This window comes from Tursiops truncatus, chromosome 20, assembly GCF_011762595.2.
Source record: "Tursiops truncatus isolate mTurTru1 chromosome 20, mTurTru1.mat.Y, whole genome shotgun sequence".
Classification (NCBI taxonomy): Eukaryota; Metazoa; Chordata; class Mammalia; order Artiodactyla; family Delphinidae; genus Tursiops; species Tursiops truncatus.
The window spans coordinates 10888364-10909583 of NC_047053.1; the positions used below are offsets into that span (position 1 = coordinate 10888364).

The 21220-nt window shown below is 45.5% G+C and overlaps 1 protein-coding gene and 1 pseudogene across 3 annotated transcripts in view; one reads left to right on the plus strand and one right to left on the minus strand.

Moving 5' to 3' along the window:
• The window catches only part of SMTNL2 (smoothelin like 2), a 53200-nt gene that overhangs the window by 7189 nt on the left and 24791 nt on the right, over positions 1 to 21220 (plus strand). For 2 of the 3 annotated variants that reach the window (XM_073798489.1, XM_073798491.1), the window contains exon 2: positions 15551 to 15682. Coding sequence is in view for 1 of the 3 variants with exons in the window: in XM_073798491.1 (XP_073654592.1) it covers positions 15615 to 15682 (68 nt within the window). In the remaining 2 variants the exon portion in view is untranslated. Of the gene's footprint in view, positions 1 to 13717; positions 14082 to 15550; positions 15683 to 21220 lie in introns of all 3 variants that reach the window. The other variant, XM_073798490.1, reaches the window with a different exon arrangement.
• Positions 5218 to 5614, minus strand: LOC101335341 (proteasome maturation protein pseudogene; annotated as a pseudogene).

Here is a 21220-nt window from a genome sequence, read left to right on the forward strand (position 1 = left end):
ATGTCTAACCCCAAGGCCTTTGTGCTTTTTCGGCCACAACCATTCCTAGGGAATTTATCCAACCCCCTTCCCCTCCTCCCCAGGGGAAACCTTCTAAGTCACAGCCTAACTTTGTCACTCACCTATGTAACTGATGGCCTGCCTGTGACTGAGGAATTAGACAACTGTAGAGAAATACAGGTACAAGAAGAATGACAAAGATGTTTCCTGAAGGACCATTAGTTATAGCAGAAAAGTAAAATCAACTAAAGAGTCCATCAGCTTGGGAGTGGGTGACATAAGCACTGGTAATTCTGCATCATGCAGCAATTTAAAGACGGAGGTGGGACTTCATGTCTCCACGTGGACACCCTTCAAGACGTACTAAGCGAAAAAAGCAAGCTGCAGGTCTGTCCTGCGAGGGTCAGGCCACAGGGCTGTCCCGTGGCCTCCCACCTCGGGCTTCTGCAGCCCCTCTGGCTCTGGGGCTCATCAAGCTCCCTGCGACGCCCCCGGCCGCCGCCTCGACCCCCCACCGCAGACAAGACCAGACACCGGGGAAAGCGATCCCGGAGGGTGGGAGCCAGCGTCCGCCTGCTTGCTTCAGGGGCCCGGACGCTGAAGACCAGGGTTTCCTTTCGTGGTGGTCGAGGAAACCGGAGAACAACCAGTTTCATTTGAGGAGGTGAGAGTTAGAAGCGACGAGGAACAGGTAGGCTGCAGGGGTCGCCGACTAGCTGCTGGCTCTGGCCCCGCCCCCAGGCTCTGATTGGCTAAAGCCAAAGCTTCGGGCCGCGCCGCCCACTCGCGGGAGCATTTCAATGAATGGACCTGGACCGCTCTTCCACTGCCTCCTGGGAAGCCCCACCTAGGTCGCCCGTGCCTAATTACTTGCCTTTCTCCAGAACTTGAACTTGACCGTGGTCTACAGGGTCTTACATGATGTGACCCCAGTCCACCTCCCTGGGCTCTTCTTGTACCACCTTCCCCTTTTCTCCAGCCACATTGGCCTTTTCTCTGTTCACTAAAAAGGCCAGATGAGATTGTTTTCCCCAGATACTCACATGACTGCCACCTTCTTGTTGTTCACCTTTATCTCAGCTCATCCGAAAGGCCTTCTCCCATCACTCAATCTAAAGTGGCAGCCCGTCCTGTCACTGGTATCTCATCATCGTATTTCCATCACCACACTTTCCACTATCTAAAATGACTTTGTGGTTTAACTGTACCGTCTGCCTCTGGATTGAGCTCCACGAGGACAGGAAGCTCTGTCTAATTCATCTCTAATCTCAGTGCCTAACACAGTCCCTGACACTGTAAATTGGAGCCCAGCAAGTATTTGATGTTACTGAACAAACAAATAACCGTACCCCACCCAACACACACACACCAATGATGTGCAATAGATATGAGTATACCAGTGCTGACTGGCCGAAGATTCAGTGGGTTTCCCTGTGCAGGGGGCATTGCTGGAGGCATCGAGGTCTATAGTAGCTTCCCTATGGAGAAGGTGACAACCCAGCTACAGTTAGCGAATCCTCCCGCTTCAAGGGAGTAGGTGAGATTCTTCCTAATTTTTACATTTTTTAAAGGCTTGCAAAAATTTATAGATGAATTTTGAAGTAAAAAATACTTTTAGGCAACAGATCCTGGTTTCAGGATCTGGAAGCCCGAGGTCCAAGTAAGCCTCGGTCACTCATTAGCCACGTGCCCTCTGGCGAGTCAGTTCCTGCTTCTGTGCCCTCCTTTCATCATTTGAGATCCTGTCAGTGAAAACGCGTTACAAATTGTAAAGCTCTTTTGCTGGATGGGCGAGCTCTCCGATCACAGTTGGAGCCTGTGATCCCTTGCCACCTCTGCCCCAGATCACCTGGTGCACACCCCTGCCTCTTCCCAGGCCTCAGTTTTCCCATCTGTACAATGAGGACGATGGATAAGTTGTTTTCAAACTGTGCTCCCTGGGCTCCCCTGGGGAACGCTACAGAGAGAGACTGTTGGTGAAGCTGTGTTCTCAGACATCCTGCTTTGGGCAAAGGAGCTCTCCCTCCAATTTTTGCTTAACCACAATTATCCCATAAGATTGTGTTTGACAAAGCACACATGTGGCCTAAGCTCAGCCAGTTAGATAATTGATCTCAGGTCTTTTCATTTGTGTGAGTGACTTCAGTATTTGGAGATGAGGATCATGGACCAGTTTGGCCCTTCCGAGAGACATTGCCATGCTTCTGGCTTCTTGGTCTTTTAGAACAGGTTTTGTCAACCAGGACACTCTTCTGAACCACAGAACACAGAAAATGATTGAGTGACAATTTCCCCCATCTTTCCAAAAGCCTTTGCCTTTCCTCTTTCTTCCTGCCTGGACCCAGACTCTAGACCTAGACCATGGGGATGGTGGAGCTACACTAGGATGGTATGGTAAGGAGCCTGCGCTTTGAGGACTCTTCAACCTGTTGTACTAGCCCCGGACTGTATATCTCTATTTTTTAAATGGAATTATAATTTACATACAATATTTGTTTCAGGTGTACAACATAGTGATTCAATATTTTTATGTTTTATGAAATGATCACCGTAAGTCTGGTTACCATATGTCAACGTACAGAGTTGTTACAATATTATTGACTATATTCCCTATGCTGTGCATTACATCCCAGTGAATTATTTATTTATTTATTTGGCTGCGTTGGGTCTTCGTTGCTGCACGCGGGCTTTCTCTAGTTGTGGCGAGTGGGGGCTACTTTTCGTTGCGGTGCGTGGGCTTCTCATTGCAGTGGCTTCTCTTGTTGCGGAGCACAGGCTCTAGGCGCGCAGGCTTCAGTAGTTGTGGCTCGCAGGCTCTAGAGCGTAGGCTCAGTAGTTGTGGCGCATGGGCTTAGTTGCTCCGCGGCATGTGAGATCTTCCCGGACCAGGGCTCGAACCCGTGTCCCCTGCATTGGCAGGCAGATTCTTAACCACTGCGCCACCAGGGAAACCCCTGAATTATTTATTTATAGCTGGAAAGTTGTACCTCTTAAACCCCTTCACCTATTTTGTCCATTCCCCCACTCTCCTCCTCTCTGGCAATCACCCATTTATTCTCTGTATTTATGAGTCTGTTTCTGTTTTGTTTGTCTGTTTTGTTTCTTTAGATTCCACATATAAGTGGAATCATGTAGTATTTGTTTTCTCTGTCTGACTTATTTCACTTAGCGTAATACCCTCTAGGTCCATCCATGTTGTCGCAAGTGGCAAGATTTCATTCTTTGTTATGGCTGAATAATATTCCATTGTATATATTTATACCACATCTTCTTAAACCAGTTGTCTGTTGATGGGCACTTGGGTTTTTTCTATGTCTTGGCTATTGTAAGTAATGCTGCAATGAATGTAGGGGTGCATGTATCTTTCGGAATTAGTGCTTTTGTTTTCCTCTGGTAAATACCCAGAAGTGGAATTGCTGGATCATATGGTAGTTCTATTTTTAGTTTTTTAGTTTCAGTTGGGGATGAAGAAAAGCTTCTGGAGATGGATGCATAACAATGCAAGTGTACTTGCTGCCACTGAATTATACATTTTAAAATGGTTAAAATGGTAAATTTTATGTTGTGTATATTTTACCACAATAAAAAATGCAAAAAAAGTACAAGTCAAAAAAATTAAAAGTTTAAGGTTAAAAATGTCTCCCTTGCACCTTCCCGATGTGTTTTGGGTAGACAGCATGCAGCTGGAAAAAGTGTGCATAAGTGGTGGCGGGGGGAGGGGAAATGTGTGTGTCTGACAAATGCCTGTTTCCATTCCCCCATTGCTCTTACACCCTGAGATCCTCTTCCTCACTCACTCACTAGGCTGCTTTTGCTTTCTCTGGAGTTGAAATGAGGGAGGGAAAGGGAGGAGGAAAGGGGCAAGAAAGGTCTTATTCTGACTAGTGCTGTGTGACCTGCCACACAATCTCCCCGGGTCTGGCATGTGTATAAAGCTGACTGTTCATCTAGCGGGGCTCTTTTGTAAGTTCTTCCCAACCCTCTAGCCCACACCATTACCTGGGTCTGTCACCCATAGGTCTCATCCTTGGTCAGGACTGGCAGCTGACCTCTCCTAGGCCCACGGGCAGGCCTAGGCTTCAGCTTCTTGCTGCTAAGTCTCAGCTGCCCTCCTGGTGGCGCCCTTGGACAGGTTTTATTATCGCTCTATGCAGGTCTTCGCTCTCCAATGGCTCACATCTGGTCCAAGGGAAACAGTCACACATACTTTCCTTCCTACAGATTTTAGGGGAACCGTTTCCAGTGCAGCAAACTGTCTTCACTTTACTATCAAAAGCAGTGGTAGAACTAACACAACATTGTAAAGCAATTATACTCCAATAAAGATGTTAAAAAACAAACAAACAAAAACCAGTGGTAGCCAGCAAGTCTGTCATGCATTCTATTTTAAAAATCAGATGAATTGAGGTATAATTTACTTAAAGTAAAATTCACCAATTTTAACTATATACCACCGTTGACCAACACCACAATCAGCATAAAGAACATTTCCCTCGACTAAAAAGGTTCATTGTGCCCTTTGCCTCACCTCTCACCTCTGGCCTTTAGCAACCACCAATCTGATTTCTATCCTTATACATTTGCCTTCACCAAAGGAATCATGTTTTGAGGATCTACAGATTATAAATGGAATCATACAACAAATAATCACTCAAATTTGGTTTCTTTCTCTTAACATTAATGTTGAGAAACATTCATATTGTTGCATGTATTACTAGATTTTTTTGCTGAGTAGTGTTCATTGTATCTATATACTACAATTTGTTTATTCACCCATTGATGGAGTTGTTTCCAAATTTTTATCGTTACGAATATAGCTACTATAAACATTTGTGTACAAGTCTTTGTGTGAATACATATTTTTATTCCTCTTAAGTAAATATCTAAGAGTGGGATTTCTGGTTCATATGGTAAGTGTATGGTTAACTTGATTTAAAAAAAAAACAAAAAAACTACCAAATTACTTTCCAGAGTGACTGCACCATTTTGCATTCCCACCAGCAATGGATGAAAGCTCCAGTTGCTCTATATTCTTGACAACACTTAGTATCGTCAGTTTTAAAAAATTTTAGCCACTCTAGGGTATGTGTATGTGGGTTTGTTGGTTTTTTTTTTCCTAATGTGTCAGTACTTTTAATGTTGTGTACACCAAATTATAGTAAATAGATGACTATAAACAAGAAGAAGTCCCTCTGTTTTCATGAATAGCACACTGCGTTACAGGAAATTGAGTTTATATTCCACCAAGTGTGGTTCTCCCATTAGTTCACTTTGTGATGTGTCATTAAAAATATCTTCAAATCCAATAGGCTCGTCATTATTCCTCAAATATCCAGTGAAAGGTTTGAGCTTGGAAGAAATGGAAGATGCTGCATTGCTTTGCATTCCATTTGTAAATTTAGTGGAGCAAATAGACCCCAGAGTTTCTCAGTGTAGAAAAATTCATTTTGTCTTGGTTGAGCTGGAAATTTTATTTCTGACAGTTTAAGAGGATGACTGGGAAAACGTTCATTTTTCACACAAGAAAAAAACCTTTTCACAGAAGATCATGGCTTTCAAAATGTCCACTTGCTGAAAGTTCAGTAACTGGAATACTGTCCTTTAGCTGAGATCCAAGCCCAAGTCACCCTGCACACAGCCTCTCAGCACCATTACTGTCAGCCGGCCCTGCTGCTCACTTCCATTTCATGTGGTTTTAATTTGCATTTCCCTAAGGTCTAATAATGCTGAACATCATTTTATTTGCTTATTTTCCATTCATATATCTTCTTTGGTGAAGTGTCTATTCACATCTTTTGCCCATTAAAAAAAGTAAGCTGTTTTTATTGAGTTTTAAGAATTCCTTGTACATTCTAGATACAGGTACTTTACTGGATAAATGTATTTTGCAAATATGGCTTGCCTTTTCATTTTTCTTAATGATATCTTTTGAAGATCAGAATTTTTCATTTTTGATAAAGTTCTATTTATCATTTTGCTTTTGTTTCCTATCTAAGTAGTACTTGCCAAGGGGGTGGCCTGGTGGTTAGGATTCCAGGCTTTCACTGCTGTGTTCCAGGTTCAATCCCTGGTTGGGGAACTGAGATCCTGCAAGCCATGCAGCATGGCCAAAAAAAAAAAAAAGGATCACAAAGATTTTTGTCCTATGTTTTTTTCTAGAAGTGTTATAGTCTTAGCTCTTATAATTAGGTCTATGATTAATTTTGAATTAATTTGGGGGTATGGTGTGAGGTACAGATCAAGGTTCATTTTATTTTTGCATATAGGTATCCAGTTATTCCAGCACCATTTGTAGCAAAGACAATCCCTTTCACACTTTCCAGCCTTTGTTGAAAATCAATTTGCTACGGACTCGGACTCGGGTCCTTGGACTCTTTAATCAATAGAAATTGAAAAGAGGCCAGATGAGAAATTCAGGCTTCATCAGGAGGGAGCAAAAACAAGCAACAGATGCCCTTGCTTACTCCTGGAGGAGCCGCGAGCTGGCTCCTTAAATTGGATAACAATAGGGGTGGGTCCATGGGTTGGGCAGGAGGTGTAGCTTAGGTGGTCCACCAACCCCTTTGTGGTGCTGTATGCAGGGATCATGCGTAGTACCCTGCTTTTCTCCCAGCACCTCAGAAGTGGCAGTTGGTTTGTGGCCTCTTTGTATCTTATTGTTCATAATTCGCCCCAACTGCACATGCATGAACTTATTTTTAGTCCCTTATAGTTGCTTTGTATTCGGTTGCTCCAGGAGAGGAGGTGAGATTTGTCCAGCTGCAAGTGCAAGCACTCCAGTAAAGGGTCCCAGGTCCCATGTCCCAGCCTTGACTCTGTGTGTGTGAGCCTACTTATGGACTTTCTATTCTGTGCCATTGATGTCTCTGTACCCTTATACTGAGCTATCTTGATAACGGTAGCTCTCAAAATTGGGTAGTTTGAGTCCTCTAATATATTTCTTCTTTTTAAAACATTTTTTGGCTAAATTTTAGAATTATCTCATCAATTTTCAAGAAAGAAAGCATGCAGGAATTTTGACTGGGATAGTTATACTCTACAGATCCATTTGGGGTGAATCAACAATAATACTGTCTTATGATTCATCAACTTGGTATATCTCTCTGTTTATTTAGAACTTCTTTAATTTATCTCAGCAATATTTTGTAATTTTCTATGTTTGGTATATATATTGTTAAATATATTCTTAAGTGTTTTGAGTTTTCCTCTATTGTGTAGGGTATTGCATTGTCTGCTATTGTAAATACTATATAAATGATATTTTAAAAATTCAATGTCCCACTAATGTCTCACTAATATAAAGAAATACAGTTGCGTTTTGTATATTAACCTTGATCCTTTGATCCTGAGACCTTGCTAAATTCATTTAGTTGTTACAGTAGTATTTTGGTAGATTGCTTAAGATTTTCTACCTGGACAATCATGTTTTGTGAACAAAGACTTTTACTTCTTCTTATCCAATCTGTATGCCTTTTCTTTCCCTTGCCTTATTACACTGGCTAAGACTTCCAGTACAGTTTTGAATAGAAGAGGTGAGACAGATATCTGAAATTGGGGGAGGAAAAAAATCAGATATCCTGATTTTTTTCTCCCCTAATCTTAGGGGAAAAGCATTCAGCCTTTTATATTAAGTATAATGTTAGTTGTAGGCTTATCTTGACTGTCCTCTGTAAGGCTGAGGAAGTTCCTTTCTGTTCCTAGTTTGCTGAGGTGGTTTTTTTTCCCCCTAAATCATTAGTGGATGTTGCATATTGTCAAATGTTCTTTCTGCGTCTTTTGAGAGTATCCTGTAGTTCTTATTTGCACTGTTAATTTGGATTATATTGATTAATTTTCAAATGTTAAACCAAGCTTGCACTCCTGGGATAAACCCCTTATGGTCATGATGCCTTATTTTGTTATATATTACTGAATTTGATTTGCTAAAATCCTGTTAAGGATTTTGTATCTATGTGCATAAGGGATATTGTTCTGTAGTTTTGTTGTAATGTTCTTAGCTGGTTTTGGTATCAGGAAAAACCAGGCCAGGAGCTGGCCTCATAGAGTGAGTTGGGAAGTATTTCCTTCTCTACAGATTTCTGGAAGAGTCTGTGCACAATTTTTAGTATTTCTTTCTTAACTGTTTGGTAGAATTCATCTGTGAAGTCATTTGTGCCTTGAGTTTTTTGTTTCTGTTTTTTTTTTGGAAAGGTTAGCTATTCTTTTTGAGTGAACTTTGATAGCATGTGTCTTTCAAAGAAGGTATACAATTTATACAAGTTTATTGGCATGAAGTATTTCATAATATTCCCTTATTATCCTTTTGATGTCTGTAGGATCTGTAGAAATGTCCTCTTTTCATTCCTGATAATTTGTGTCTTCCCTCCTTTTCCTTTTTCCTGATCAATCTGCCTATATTCCCCCACCTGCACCCCATTTTATAGATAATTCAAAGAATCAGCTTTTGAATTCATTTCTGACATAACTGACTTTATTGTTGTTATGTTTTCTACTTAAATTCTGCTTGTTATATTATTTTCTTCTTATTTCACACTTTACTTTTTCCCATTTATCGTCCTTTTGTGACTTCTTTGGATCAATCAAATATTTCTTATGATTCCATTTTATCCCCTTTGTTAGTTTATTGGCTATAGCTTGCTGTTACTGGTTGGTTTCAGGTTTATAGGTTACGGTGATGTTATACCATCTCATGTATAGCATAAGAACCTTACAATAGTACATCCAAATCCGTGAACTGGAGCAACTGTAGAGTTCACCTAATTTTTTCCCATCTTTCAGAGATCACTGTCCTTTGTTGCCTGAAATCAAGTGTCTTGAAAATTGTTATTTCATATATTTTGTCTGTTCTTAGATTGTTTCAGTAAGAGGGTAAATCCAATCCTCATTATTCCATCTTGGTTAGAAGTCGAATCTTTTCGGCAGCTTTTAAGATTTTCTTTTTATCATTGGTATTAGCAATCTGATTGCGATGTGCCTTGGTGTGGTTTTCTTTGTTTCTTTGCTTGGGTTTCATTGAGATTCTTGGATCTATGGGTTTATAGTCTTCATCTAATTTGGAAAATTTTAAGCCACGATTTCTTCAAATATTTGTTCTGGGGACTTCCCTGGTGGTCCAGTGGCTAAGACTCCACACTCCCAATGCAGGGGGCCTGGGTTCAATCCCTGGTCAGGGAACTAGATCCCACATGCCGCAACTAAGAATTCACATACCACAACTAAAGATCCCACCTGCCACAACTAAAAGATCCCACATGCTGCAACTAAGACCTGGCGCAGCCAAATAAATAAACAAACAAACAAACACTTGTTCTGTTCCCCCATTTTCTCCTCTTCTTCTGGGATTCCAGTTTGTAATTGGAGTATGTTAGATTGCTTGATATTGTCCTACAGCCCACCACGACTCTGCTGACTTCTTTTTCAGTGTCTTTTCTCCTAGTGCTTTATCTTGGGTAGCTTATATTGCAATTTCTTCAAGGAAACTGATCTCTTCTGTAATATTTCATCTGCTCTTAAGCCCATCCAGTGTATATTTCATTTTGGATATTGTGTATTTAAGCTTTAGAAGTTCCATTTTGGTCTCTTTTTTTTTTTTTTTTTTTTTTTGCGGTACGCGGGCCTCATCACTGTTGTGGCCTCTCCCGTTGCAAGAGAACAGGTTCCAGACGCGCAGGCTCAGCAGCCATGGCTCACGGGCCCAGCCGCTCCGCGGCATGTGGGATCTTCGCGGACCGGGGCACGAACCCATGTCCCTGCCTCGGCAGGCGGACTCTCAACCACCGCGCCACCAGGGAAGCCCTGGTCTCTTTTAGATATCTTTTATTTCTGTCCCTATCATGGCCAGATTTTCCTTGATTATATTTTAAGATTTAAAATAGCTGTTTTAGCAGAAACTAACATACATTGTAAAGCAATTATACTCTCATAAAGCTGTTTCAAAAAATAAAAATAAATAAAATAAAATAGCTGTTTTAAAGTCTTTATCTATTAATTCCATAATCTCTGTCATCTCTGGGTCTGTTTCTTATTATTCGTTTTTCTCCTAGGTACGGGTCAGAATTTTCTGTTTCGTTACATATGTCTTGTAATTTTCTAATGGGTGCTGACTATTGTGGATTTTATCTTGTTGAATCTTACGTGCTGTGTTTTATTGTTTTCCTTTAAAGAGTGCTGGGTGTTGTTCTGGCATACGGTTAACTCACCTGTGACTCAGGTTGTCCTTTCAGGCTTCTTTTTATACTTTGTTATGGCAGGAAGCCTTTATTTTGGGACTAATTAGCCCTACTACTAATGCATCATCCTTATTCCCCTCCCCACCAGCTTTACTGACGTATAGTTGACGAATTAAATTGTAATATATTTAAAGTGTACAACATTATTTGATATACATAGACATTGTGACAGGATTCCCACAGTCAAGCGAATTAACACATCCTTCACCGCACATAGTTACCTTTGTTGGGGGTGGGGGGGAAGCTTAAGGTCTGCTGAGAGAGTAACTATACAATAGTGTGTTATCGGCTGTAGTCACCATGCTGTGCATTAGATCCTCAGAACTCATCCATCTTACAACTGAAAGTTTGTACCCTTTTACCAACCTCTCCCCATCCCCCCCTCTCTCCAGCCCCTGGCAACCACCACTGTATTCTGTTTCTATGAGTTGGAGTTGTTTTTTTTTTTTAACGTGTAAGTGATATTATGCAGTACTTGTCTCTCTCTGCCTGGCTTATTTCACTTAGCTTAATGCCCTCCGGGTTCATCCATGAATCTGCAAATGACAGGATTTCCTTCCTTTCTTTTTTTTAAATAGATCTTTATTGGCGTGTCATTGCTTCACCATACTGTGTTAGTTTCTGTTGCACAACGAAGCGAATCAGCCACATGCGTACACATGTCCCCATATCCCCTCCCTCTTGAGCCTCCCTCCCATCCTCCCTATCCCACCCCTCGAGGTACTGAATAATATTCCATCGTGTGCGTGTGTACGCGCACATATGTGTGTGTGTGTGTGTAATTTTCTTTATCCATTCATCTGTCAGCAGACACCTAGGTTCTTTCTATATCTTTGCTATCGTGAATAATGCTACAACGAACATGGGAGTACAGTTATCTCTTAGAGACAGTGCTTTCATTTCCTTTGGATGTGAATCTCCCAGAAGTGAGATTGCTGGATCATATAGTAGTTCTATTTTTAATTTTTTGAGGAACCCCTGTACTGTTTTCCATAGTGACTGTACCAGTTTACATTCCCACCAACTGAGTGCTAGAATTCACTTTTCTCAACATCCTCATCAACATTGGTTATCTCATTTTTTTTTTTTTTTTTTTAATGGCTGCATTGGGTCTTTGCTGCTGCGCGCTGGGCTTTTCTCTAGTTGCGGCGAGCAGGGGCTACTCTTTGTTGCGGTGCGCAGGCTTCTCATTGTGGTGGCTTCTCTTGTTGTGGAGCATGGGCTTTAGGCGCGTGGGCTTCAGTAGTTGTGGCTCTTGGGCTCTAGAGAGCAGGCTCAGTAGTTGCGGCGCACGGGCTTAGTTGCTCCATGGCATGTGGGATCTTCCTGGACCAGGGGTCGAACCCATGTCCCCTGCATTGGCAGGCGGATTCTTAACCACGGCGCCACCAGGGAAGTCCCTCGTGTCTTTTTGATAATAAACATCCTAACAGGTGTGAAATGATATCTCATTGTGGTTTCGACTTGCATTTCTCTGATAATTAGTGATGTCAATCATCTTTTCATATTGGCCATTTGTATATCTTCTTTGGAAAAATATCTATTCAGGTCCTTTGCCCATTTTATAATTGGGTTTTTTTTGCTCTTGCGTTGTATGCATTCCTTATCCTTTTTGGATATCAACCCCTTTGGATATGTGGTTTGCAAATATTTTCTCCCGTTCCATGGGTTGCCTTTTCATTTTGTTGAAATGCATGACCCATCTGAAGACTCTACCCAATGCTTGGTATATTACGAGGCCTCTCCGTTCTGACTGGTGGAAACAGGGACTATTCTTACTCCTGTGTGAGCCCCAGAAATGTTTGGTCTACTCCTCTATGATGGTTCTTTCCCTTGCCTTGGGTAGTTTCCTCTCACACACAAGCACATCAGTTCTTAGCCCCAGTCCTCTGGGGATCCCAGTCCCCTAGCCTTAACCCAGGTGGAGGTCTGGGGCCCTGGGGGAAATGGCAGGGACCGGAGGGGAAATGGGGGGGTGGGACAGACACTAGGAAGCCCTGTGGAGGGTTGGAGAGACTGGGAGGATGGGTGAGGTTGAGGGACTGGGGGTCTGGGAAGGGATGGGGGAGCTGGGAGGAATTTGGAGGAATTGCGTGGTGATAGGACAGATGGGAAGGGAGGCAACCAGGGCTGGCCATCTTGATAAATCACAGCCCTTCCAAAAACAGACCCCTCTGGTCCCCCGCTCTGTGGCCACCTGCTGCAGCAGGCCCCATGCTCTGGCTGGGTCTGTGTGGTGGCAGCCGCTAGGAGTCTCCGCTGGCTGGACCTGGAGCTCCCTGGCTGCCAGGATGGGCCCTGTCCCCACCCTGTGATCAGCATGCTCTCATCCTGCTTGGGGTAGGAAATGAAAGGGAGCCTGGGCGACCCTGCCTTTCCTCCTCACTGGGTCCGGGGGTGGCTGGAGGTGGCATTGAAACCGTGTTTGTGTTTTACTCATATCTGGCCAACCAAGGGTCTCAGTGTGAGGGCCCTTCTGGCAAGTGGGAAATACTGGAAAATAAATAAAGGTGCTCTGGTCCCACATGAGGAACTAGAAAATGAGTCTCTAAGCAGACGGACCAAACGGGGAGCGGGGGTCCTGGAGGGACTCTGGGAAATGGGAGGAAGTTGGTGGGGCTCAGGGCTGGCGGTATAAAAAGACTGAGTGTCTGGGAGGGTTAGGCAAGGACTAGGGGAGCTATGAAATAGAACTGGGGGTGATTTGGGGATTTGAGTTGCTAGGGAGAGACTGGGAATGGAAGGAACTAAGGAGGTGAGAGGAGCTGAGATTCCAAAAGGGGTAATAGGGGGCGTAGGAGGGAAGAGGTGAATTGGGAGAGCCTGGGAGAGGCCAGGAAGGCTGGGGGCTCACTGGAAGGATGCTAGGGCCTGGAAGAACCGTCAGTGACGTTCAGGGGCTGGGAGGCGCTAGAGGCTCTGGGAAGAAGAGAGAGGTGATATGAAGACGGGGGCCGGGGAAAAAGTGGGGGCTACAGGGCAACACGGGCGGGGCTGAGAGACTCTCTTTCACCCAGAGGTTAAAACTGCCTGCTGTGATTAATGGATTTCTCAACTTCTCCTTGTAGAGCTACCAGTTGTGGCATTCCCCACTTCAGGGCTGAGTTAGGTACATGCCTCACTGCAATCCCCACCTTCACGCTGGCCCTGTTGAAATCCACCTTCCACGTGGCAGTAAAGGAGACCAGGTCCTCCCCTTACTTGACACCTTCCAGAGCTCCCTCCCCTGTACCACTGCCCTCAAGGCCATCCCTCCTATGGACCCACCCCCTCACCGCTGCCTCCCTCTCCGTCCTCAAGCCTCTGCCCATCTTTCTGCTGTCCACCAGCCTCACCGTCCTCAAAGCATTTTAACGCTCCAGACTGGATCCAGGCTCGGGCTTCTTTGCTCCTGCTGCTGCTTCTGCCTGGAATGTTCTTTCCTATACAGGTCTTAGCCACCATCTTACTTTTCAGGTCTCAACACAAATTTCACCTTCTTTGGACAGGCCTTTTCAGACCCTCCTGGATAAAACAGCCCCCAGCTCACTACAGTCGCTCATGGACCACAGGGTTCATCTTCCTCATGGCACTGACCAGCACCTGCTGTCACGTGACTGCACCATTTGTCTGCATATTGAGTCCCTCCACTAGAATATAAGCCTCTGGAGGGCAGACTGCTGTCTTGTTCACTGCTGTATTCCCCACGCCTGGAGCCATACCTAGAAGACAGTGAGGTTTCAATAAGTGACCGTTGGTTGACTACTGATGGACACATGCGTTCACACTCACGTTCATAGCAGCGTTATTCACAATAGCCACGGGGCAGAAGCAGCCCATGTCCATGGATGGAGGATGGATAAACAAGATGTGGTACGTACATACAGTGGAATATTATTTGGCCTTAAAAAGGAAGGAAATTCTGACATACACTGTCAGAATGTGGATGAAACTTGAGGACATTATGCTAAGTAAAATATGCCAGTCACAAAAAGACAAATACTGTACGATTCCACTTTCATAAGGTACTTAGAGCAATCAGGTTCTGAGACAGAAAATAGAATGGTGGTTTCCAGAGGCTAGAGGGAGGGGGACATGGGGATTTATTGTTTAACGGGTACAGAGTTTCGGTTTTGCAAGAGGAAAGAGTTTGAAGATGGATGGTGGTGGTGATTGCACGATAATGTGAATGTCCTTAACACCACTGAACTGTACACTTAGAAATGGTTAAGGTGGTAATTTTTTTTTTTTTGGCGGTACGCGGGCCTCTCACTGTTGTGGCCTCTCCTGTTGCGGAGCACAGGCTCCGGACGCGCAGGCTCAGAGCGGCCATGGTTCACGCGCCCAGCCGCTCCGCGGCATGTGGGATCTTCCCGGACCGGGGCACAAACCCGTGTCCCCTGCAGCGGCAGGCGGACTCTCAACCACTGCGCCACCAGGGAAGCCCCGAGGTGGTAAATTTTGTTATGTGTTTTGTACCACAGTAAAACAAGAACACGATTGACGCACTCATGACTGCTGAATCCTGTTAGCGGATTGTTCATTTCATCAGTATGAAATATCCACCTTAATCTTAATGCCTTTTGTTCTGAATTCTGTGTTGTCTGACCTCACTATTGCCACAACAGCTTTCCTCTTTCTTTTGTTCTTGCCTGGGAAGGATATTTTTGTCCATCCTTCCTATGTCAGTATTTCCATATTATAGTTGCTTTTTAGCAACAAGTTTGCTCTTGTTAGTGGAATATGATTGGATTTTATCCATTCTGAAAGGCTTCGTTTTCTTAATAGGTAAATTTAAGTCACTTAAATGCATTGTGATGGGTATATTTGGACTTACTTTGACATCTTATTTTGTATCTTCTATTTACCATGTTTTTTTCCCTTTTCTTTTTCTAATTTTAGTTTTTATTTCCATTAGTTATACATGCACATAAAGAATGAGGTCATTTCCTTCAATGTTTGTTTAGAAAAAGATGTTTGTTGGGTTACGGGTTTTTTTTTTGGCAATCACTTTCTTATTTCCTCTGGAGTTGATTTTTGAAATATTTACTCCTACACAGTAGAAATCTTTCATTTTATAAAGTCCACAATATTACTTTTTTCTTTTGTGGATTGGCTTTTTGTGTTGTGTATTAAAACTCAAAACTCATGATCTACAGACCAAACCCAAGGTCATGTAGATTTTCTATGTTGATCTCTATCATTTTGATAGTTTCGCATTTTAAATGTCTGTTAATGAATTTGATTGAATTTGGTGTAAAAAATAAAGTAAAATATTTACTCCTGTATTTCTAAATGACATGTTTGTGTTACTACTTCCTGATTATTAAACTATCTTGCAGCTTCATCCTGTCCTCCATATTTTGCTCTGCCATACAATGGAATATCATTCAGCCATGAAAAGGAATGAAGGACCACAATGCATGTTGCATGGTTGGACCTTGGAAACATGCCAAATGGAAGAAGCCAGTCACGTAAGACCACGTGTTCTATGATTCCATGTATATGAAATATACAGAATGGGCAAATCCAGAGAGACAGAAAGTAGGTTAGTGGTGGAATTGGGGAATGGCTGCTAGTGGGTACAGGATTTCTGCTTGGAGTGATGAAAATGTTTTGGAACTAGATAGTGGTCATGGTTGCACACCTTTGTGGATATATGAAAAACCACTGACTTTACATCTGCAAAATTTACTTAATGGCTGTAAACTATCTCAGTAAAAAAGCAATCTGCATCTCTATGATCCTTCTGAAGAAGACAAGAACCTTAGTGTCTTAGCTCAGAGTCCTACTGAAAGCAAAACTTGTGATAAGGACTCTTGCGTTAGAAGGTTGATCTGGGAATCACGGCAGGAAGCTGGAGAGAGAGACCGGGAGAGTGAGGGATGGAGAAAGCACCACTATGAGTGTGATACTGAGGTCTCTGCAGTGGGCAATTTGGGCTCAGTTCCAGTGGGGACCTTCTGAGGAGCCTGTAGAAAGCCTCTCAAAATTGTCCACATGAAGAGCTAGCGGGAGAAGCATTTATCCGTCAGCTCCCATGCCCCCAGGTTGAGGGCCGCCTCTGGAGGCGTTAACTCCAGAAGCCCTGGAGCAAAAACTGAGCCTGTCATCCAGAGCCCCCCAGGAAGAGTTGGTTGCAGCTTTAGCTGAAATCAGAGGAGCGGCAGGGAGGATGTGAGTTAGGACGCCAGCAGCATCTGATACATGGAAATCTTTTTTTTTTTTTAACTGAAGTATTGTTTATTTACAATGCTGTGTTAGTTTCAGGTGCACAGCAAAATGATTCAGTTGTGTATATATATAAATGTTCACATTAGTTTCCCTTATAGGTTATTACAAAATATTGAGTATGGTTCCCTGTGCTATATAGTAGGTCCTTGTTGGTTGTCTGTTTTATGTATAGTAGCATGTATATGTTAATCCCAACCTCCTAATTTATCCCTCCCCCACCTTTCCCCTTTGGTAACCATAAGTTTGCTTTCTGTGTCTGTGGGTCTATTTCTGTTTTGTAAATAAGTTCATTTGGGATACATGATACTCATGACTGCTCTCCATACTCTTCCCTTCCAGCTCCCATGTTCTTGTGATCTGAAATTTTAGGACCAGGAACTAAACATAATAACATTAATGATAGTTATTTAGATTTGCCAATATATTTAACTGATTTATTTGCTCACTCTTTCTTTTTTTTTTTTTTTTTTTTTTTTGCGGTCCGCGGCCCTCTCACTGTTGTGGCCTCTCCCGTCGCAGAGCACAGGCTCCGGACGCGCAGGCTCAGTGGCCATGGCTCACGGACCCAGCCGCTCCGCGGCATGTGGGATCCTCCCGGACCGGGACACGAACCCGTGTCCCCTGCATCGGCAGGTGGACTCTCAACCACTGCGCCACCAGGGAAGCCCTTCTCACTCTTTCTTATTCCAACCCACTGCTTCTTTCCAAGTTCATTTTTCCATTTAAGTGATGTCTGAAAATGTACTTAATCTGCCATTACTCTTAAACAATAGTATTGCCGTGTTCACAACTCTAGGTACAGCTTTGTTGTCCTTTACTCCTTTGAAAATATTTTATCGTCTTCTGGCTTCTAGTACTGTTGATGAAGACTCTGGTGTCATATTCTTATTCCTTGTTTTCTGGTACTAGGATTTTTTTGTCTTGATCCTTGATGTTCTGAAGTTTTACTAAAATGTGAAACTAGTATAGATTTTTTTGTTTTTTGTTCACCGTGCTTAGGATGTGCTAAGAGTTTTCCCAGTCTAAGGATTTATGGATTTTTTTTTTCATTTCTGGAAAGTCCTCAGCCATGACCTCTTTAGCAATTCTCTCCATCACTCTTTCTATATATCTGTTCCGGATACATCTGTTTCTATTCTCCTCGTGTCTAATTTTTTTCTTTCATATTTTCCACCTCTCGATCTCTTAGTCATATGTTCTTGGAGATTTCCTCAACTCGAAACTTCTAATTCATTATGTCTCTCTCCAGCTCTATTCAGTTAAGATATTCAGCTCACCTTTTCAGTTTTTTATTATCTGTAATTTTAATTTCCCATGTTTGTAATGGATTCTGTCATCTGTCCTACTCTTATTTCACGACCTCCTTTTGTTGTTTTGTGGTTGCGGTTTCTTTGAGGACCTTAAAGATACCTACTTTAAAGGCTTTTCAGATTGCTCTAAAACTTTGTTTTCTCAGCTATCAGTTCTTCCACTTGCCAAGTGTGTTGGCTTCCTCAGTGCTCTGTGATTCTTGGTTGTGAGGTTATCTGGAGGTTCTGCAAAACCCAAGGCCATCTGCTAGTGGCCTCAGCTCTCTGAGTGGCCTCAGAGAAACGTATGTTTCAGACACCTGGAGGGTGTCTGAGATGGGAGCTGCTGGGAGATGGGGTGGGGATGAGTCAGAACCGATGTGTGTGGAGGGGTGGCAATACAGGGAGCCGAGCCCCTGAGGCCCTGAGGGGCTTGGGGTCCTTGGGGATTCTGGAACAGAAGGGCCTAGAGCCAGGGGTTCCCGACCTACCGGTGCGGCCCTTCATCCGAGAGTGGGGCTGGGGCTGGAGTAGGTGTGTGGAAGCGTTTCCAGCCTCCTCCCTGGGCTGCTAACCTGGTGTCTGTGGAGCTGGGGACAAATGCCCTGCCTCTCAGTGTCCTCCTCAACAGCACCAGCTGGTCCAACCCCCCACCCCGGGCCAGTGTCAGGTTCCGGGCTGTTCCCTGGGGGGAACTTTGATCTGGAAAGAATGAGAGTGACCGAGCTGGCTGCTGCCCAGGGCCGAGCAGTGTCACTGAGACCTGGCCTGGGCTGTCCCTGTCACCTTCCTGCCCACTGGGACACCAGGCAGTCCCTCCAGGGCTCAGGAGACACAGAAGGGATCTTTCCTGCTTTCTTTGCCTGCTGGTTCTCTTCATCTCCATTTGCTGTTCAATCACTAGTTCCTGAGCTCACACATCCAGTGCCCCTCGCTGTCACTCACTCATTCAACAGGCCTTGGCTGTGGAGCTGCGGGCTGGGCGATGGGGCAGAGGGCTGAGTGAGGTGGGGCCCTGACCTTTCAGGATCCCCAAACCGAGATCACTGCTCAAGAGAGACACAAGCCACACATTGGAGGAGGGAGCCAGGGCGGGAGAGGAGGGATGTATTCCAGTGGGCAGTGTGGGGCAGGGAGGAGAGACGGGGAGTGCTGCAGGCTTCCCAGAGGAGGTGGCATTTTAACTGGGCTCTGAAGGTCTAAAGAAGGAGTGGGGAGGTTGTCAGACAGGATGACAAGTGGAAAGGATGCTTCAGACAGCGGGACCAGTGCAGCCACAATGGCAGAAATGTGAGAGTTTGTGCATTTTGCTGGAAGGGCCTTGAATGGCACCCTAAGCCATTCATTTGTTGGCGGAGCAGATCCATGGGCCAGAGGGACCGTTTTGTTAGAGGAAGGAGACTCTGGGGGCTTCCAAGGGAGGCGACAGCCTGGTGGGCCCTCGTGTTGGCCTCCGCACTCCAGGCCTTCCCAAGGATGGCTCGTGCCCTTGTACACCTCCCTTATCCGCCCCAGCCCCAAGGAGTCTCCAGGACACTTCTGAGGAAGCCCAGCTTGTCTGTGGACTGCAAAGGACTCCAGAGGGGCCCTGGCCCGGGTCCTAGCCCAGCCTCCTGCCGTGGCCTGGCCTCCCCAGCCCCCCTGCTCACTCTGAGTGACATGGCCTTTTGCTGGGCTGAAAGCGGACCCTGCCCAGCCTGGGGAAGGCCCAGTGAGCTCTAGCCCTGGAGCTCTGGCTCCCCTTCTCCTGGAGGCCACTGAGCCAGGCCCTATAAATAGCCCGGGCAGGGGGAGGGGGAGGGGAGCGGGCCAGGCAGGGCTGGAGGGGGCAGGCTTTGGGTGGGCAGGCGCGGAGGCGCGGGGAGAAGGGAGAAAAAGCCCAGAGTTCGAGCGAGGCCCCGTTCTGTCCCTGACAAAGACGGCTCGCCCCTCTGGGTCTCAGGGTCCTCTGGGCCGGGGCAGCCAGGCTGGCAGAGCACAGAGCGCGCACAGGCAGGGACTGTTGTTCTAAGAGGTCAGGAGAGACCCCTCCTCCTTCCTGGGTGGCTTTTCAGAGGCACAAGGGGCAGGATATTAGCTGTGAGGGGCCCCAGGCTGGGCCTGTCCTGCCCCAGGGACCACTTCCCCAGTCCCCGGTGGCACAGGACAAGCTATGGTGAGGTGCCGGCTCTTCCAGCACCTCGTTTTCCCCTCTTGGCGCTGCAGATCCCAGGGTGGGGGCAGGGAGCTGGGGTGAGTCAGCGGAGACCTTTCCGGGCCCTGAGGGGGAGGCTCCTGGAAATGGAAAATGTGAGCCCACAGCCTTATCTGGGCTGGAAGCAGCTGTCTCCACCCCACACTCTCTGCAGCCCCTGCCTTTGCCGGAAGAGGCAGGCGTCTCCACCCAGGCTTGTGTGCTGTTTTTTCTTTTCTCTCTGTGTAGCCTGGCTTTCAACAGAGACCCGTGGGAGATGCTCCTCCGCTGGGACCAAGAGGGCACCGTGTTGGTCCGGGAGGGCGGGAAGCTCCACCCTTTTACCCCCTTCCCCCATCAAGACCACCCTTAGAATCTTCTATGCAAGTCTCTGCAGAGCACCCAGGATCCATACCTTCTAGAGACAGACTTCCAGGTCTGGTTAAAGAAGCAGCGAGAAATAGGGCACGTGACACGTGTGATCAAACTCACACGATATGCACACAAACATCTGATATACGTGAGCATAGGTAGACACTCGACCTACACATACAGGCACGTGCGCATCCTGTGTTGACACATGTACCGCAAGCATGCATACATGTGTGTCTAGAAACACATTCACCACTTAGGAGCAAATGCATAAAAATCCCTCCTAGCACCACGGGTGCTGGAAAATGTGCCCACACCACATACACGTGCAGGTGAGTGTGCAGGTGAGTGTGCAGGTGAGCGTGCAGGTGAGCGTGCAGGTACTGTAGACTCTGTGCCTTCCACATCTTCCCTCTACACCAACACACCCACACAGGTGTTGTACACGCAAGCCTGATACGTGCACAGACGCATCCTCAGATACACGGGAGAAAGAGGAACATTACAAATTTGCACGTGTGTCCGGCAGCGTGTCCCTGGGATGGAGTTTAAAGGAGGGTTCGGTAGCGGGGAGTTGGAGTGACCCAGAGGGCAGAGGTCTCTTTTGTCCTCCCTCCCAGGGACCTCAGTTTCCAGGATCGGCCCCAGTGGCTCCGATTCAGGCAGGCAGAGCTGCGGGGCAGGGGGCAGAGCCTCTGTGCCCCTCTCCTGGGTCCTGGCTGGAGATGAGGCCCGGGGCCCCCAAGACTGGCCCACCCCGGGCTCCTGCACAGCCTGTACCACTCTCCTGCTTCCCTGCTTAGCACTCCCCTTGGCTCCTGAACCCAGCAACCCGTCAGGAAAAGATAAACGCAAGCCCTGTGTCCACACCCCTATGGGTCTCATAACAAGGCAATGGTTTCCAGGGCAGAGGCTGGATTTCAGGATTTGGGAGGAGGAGCCGG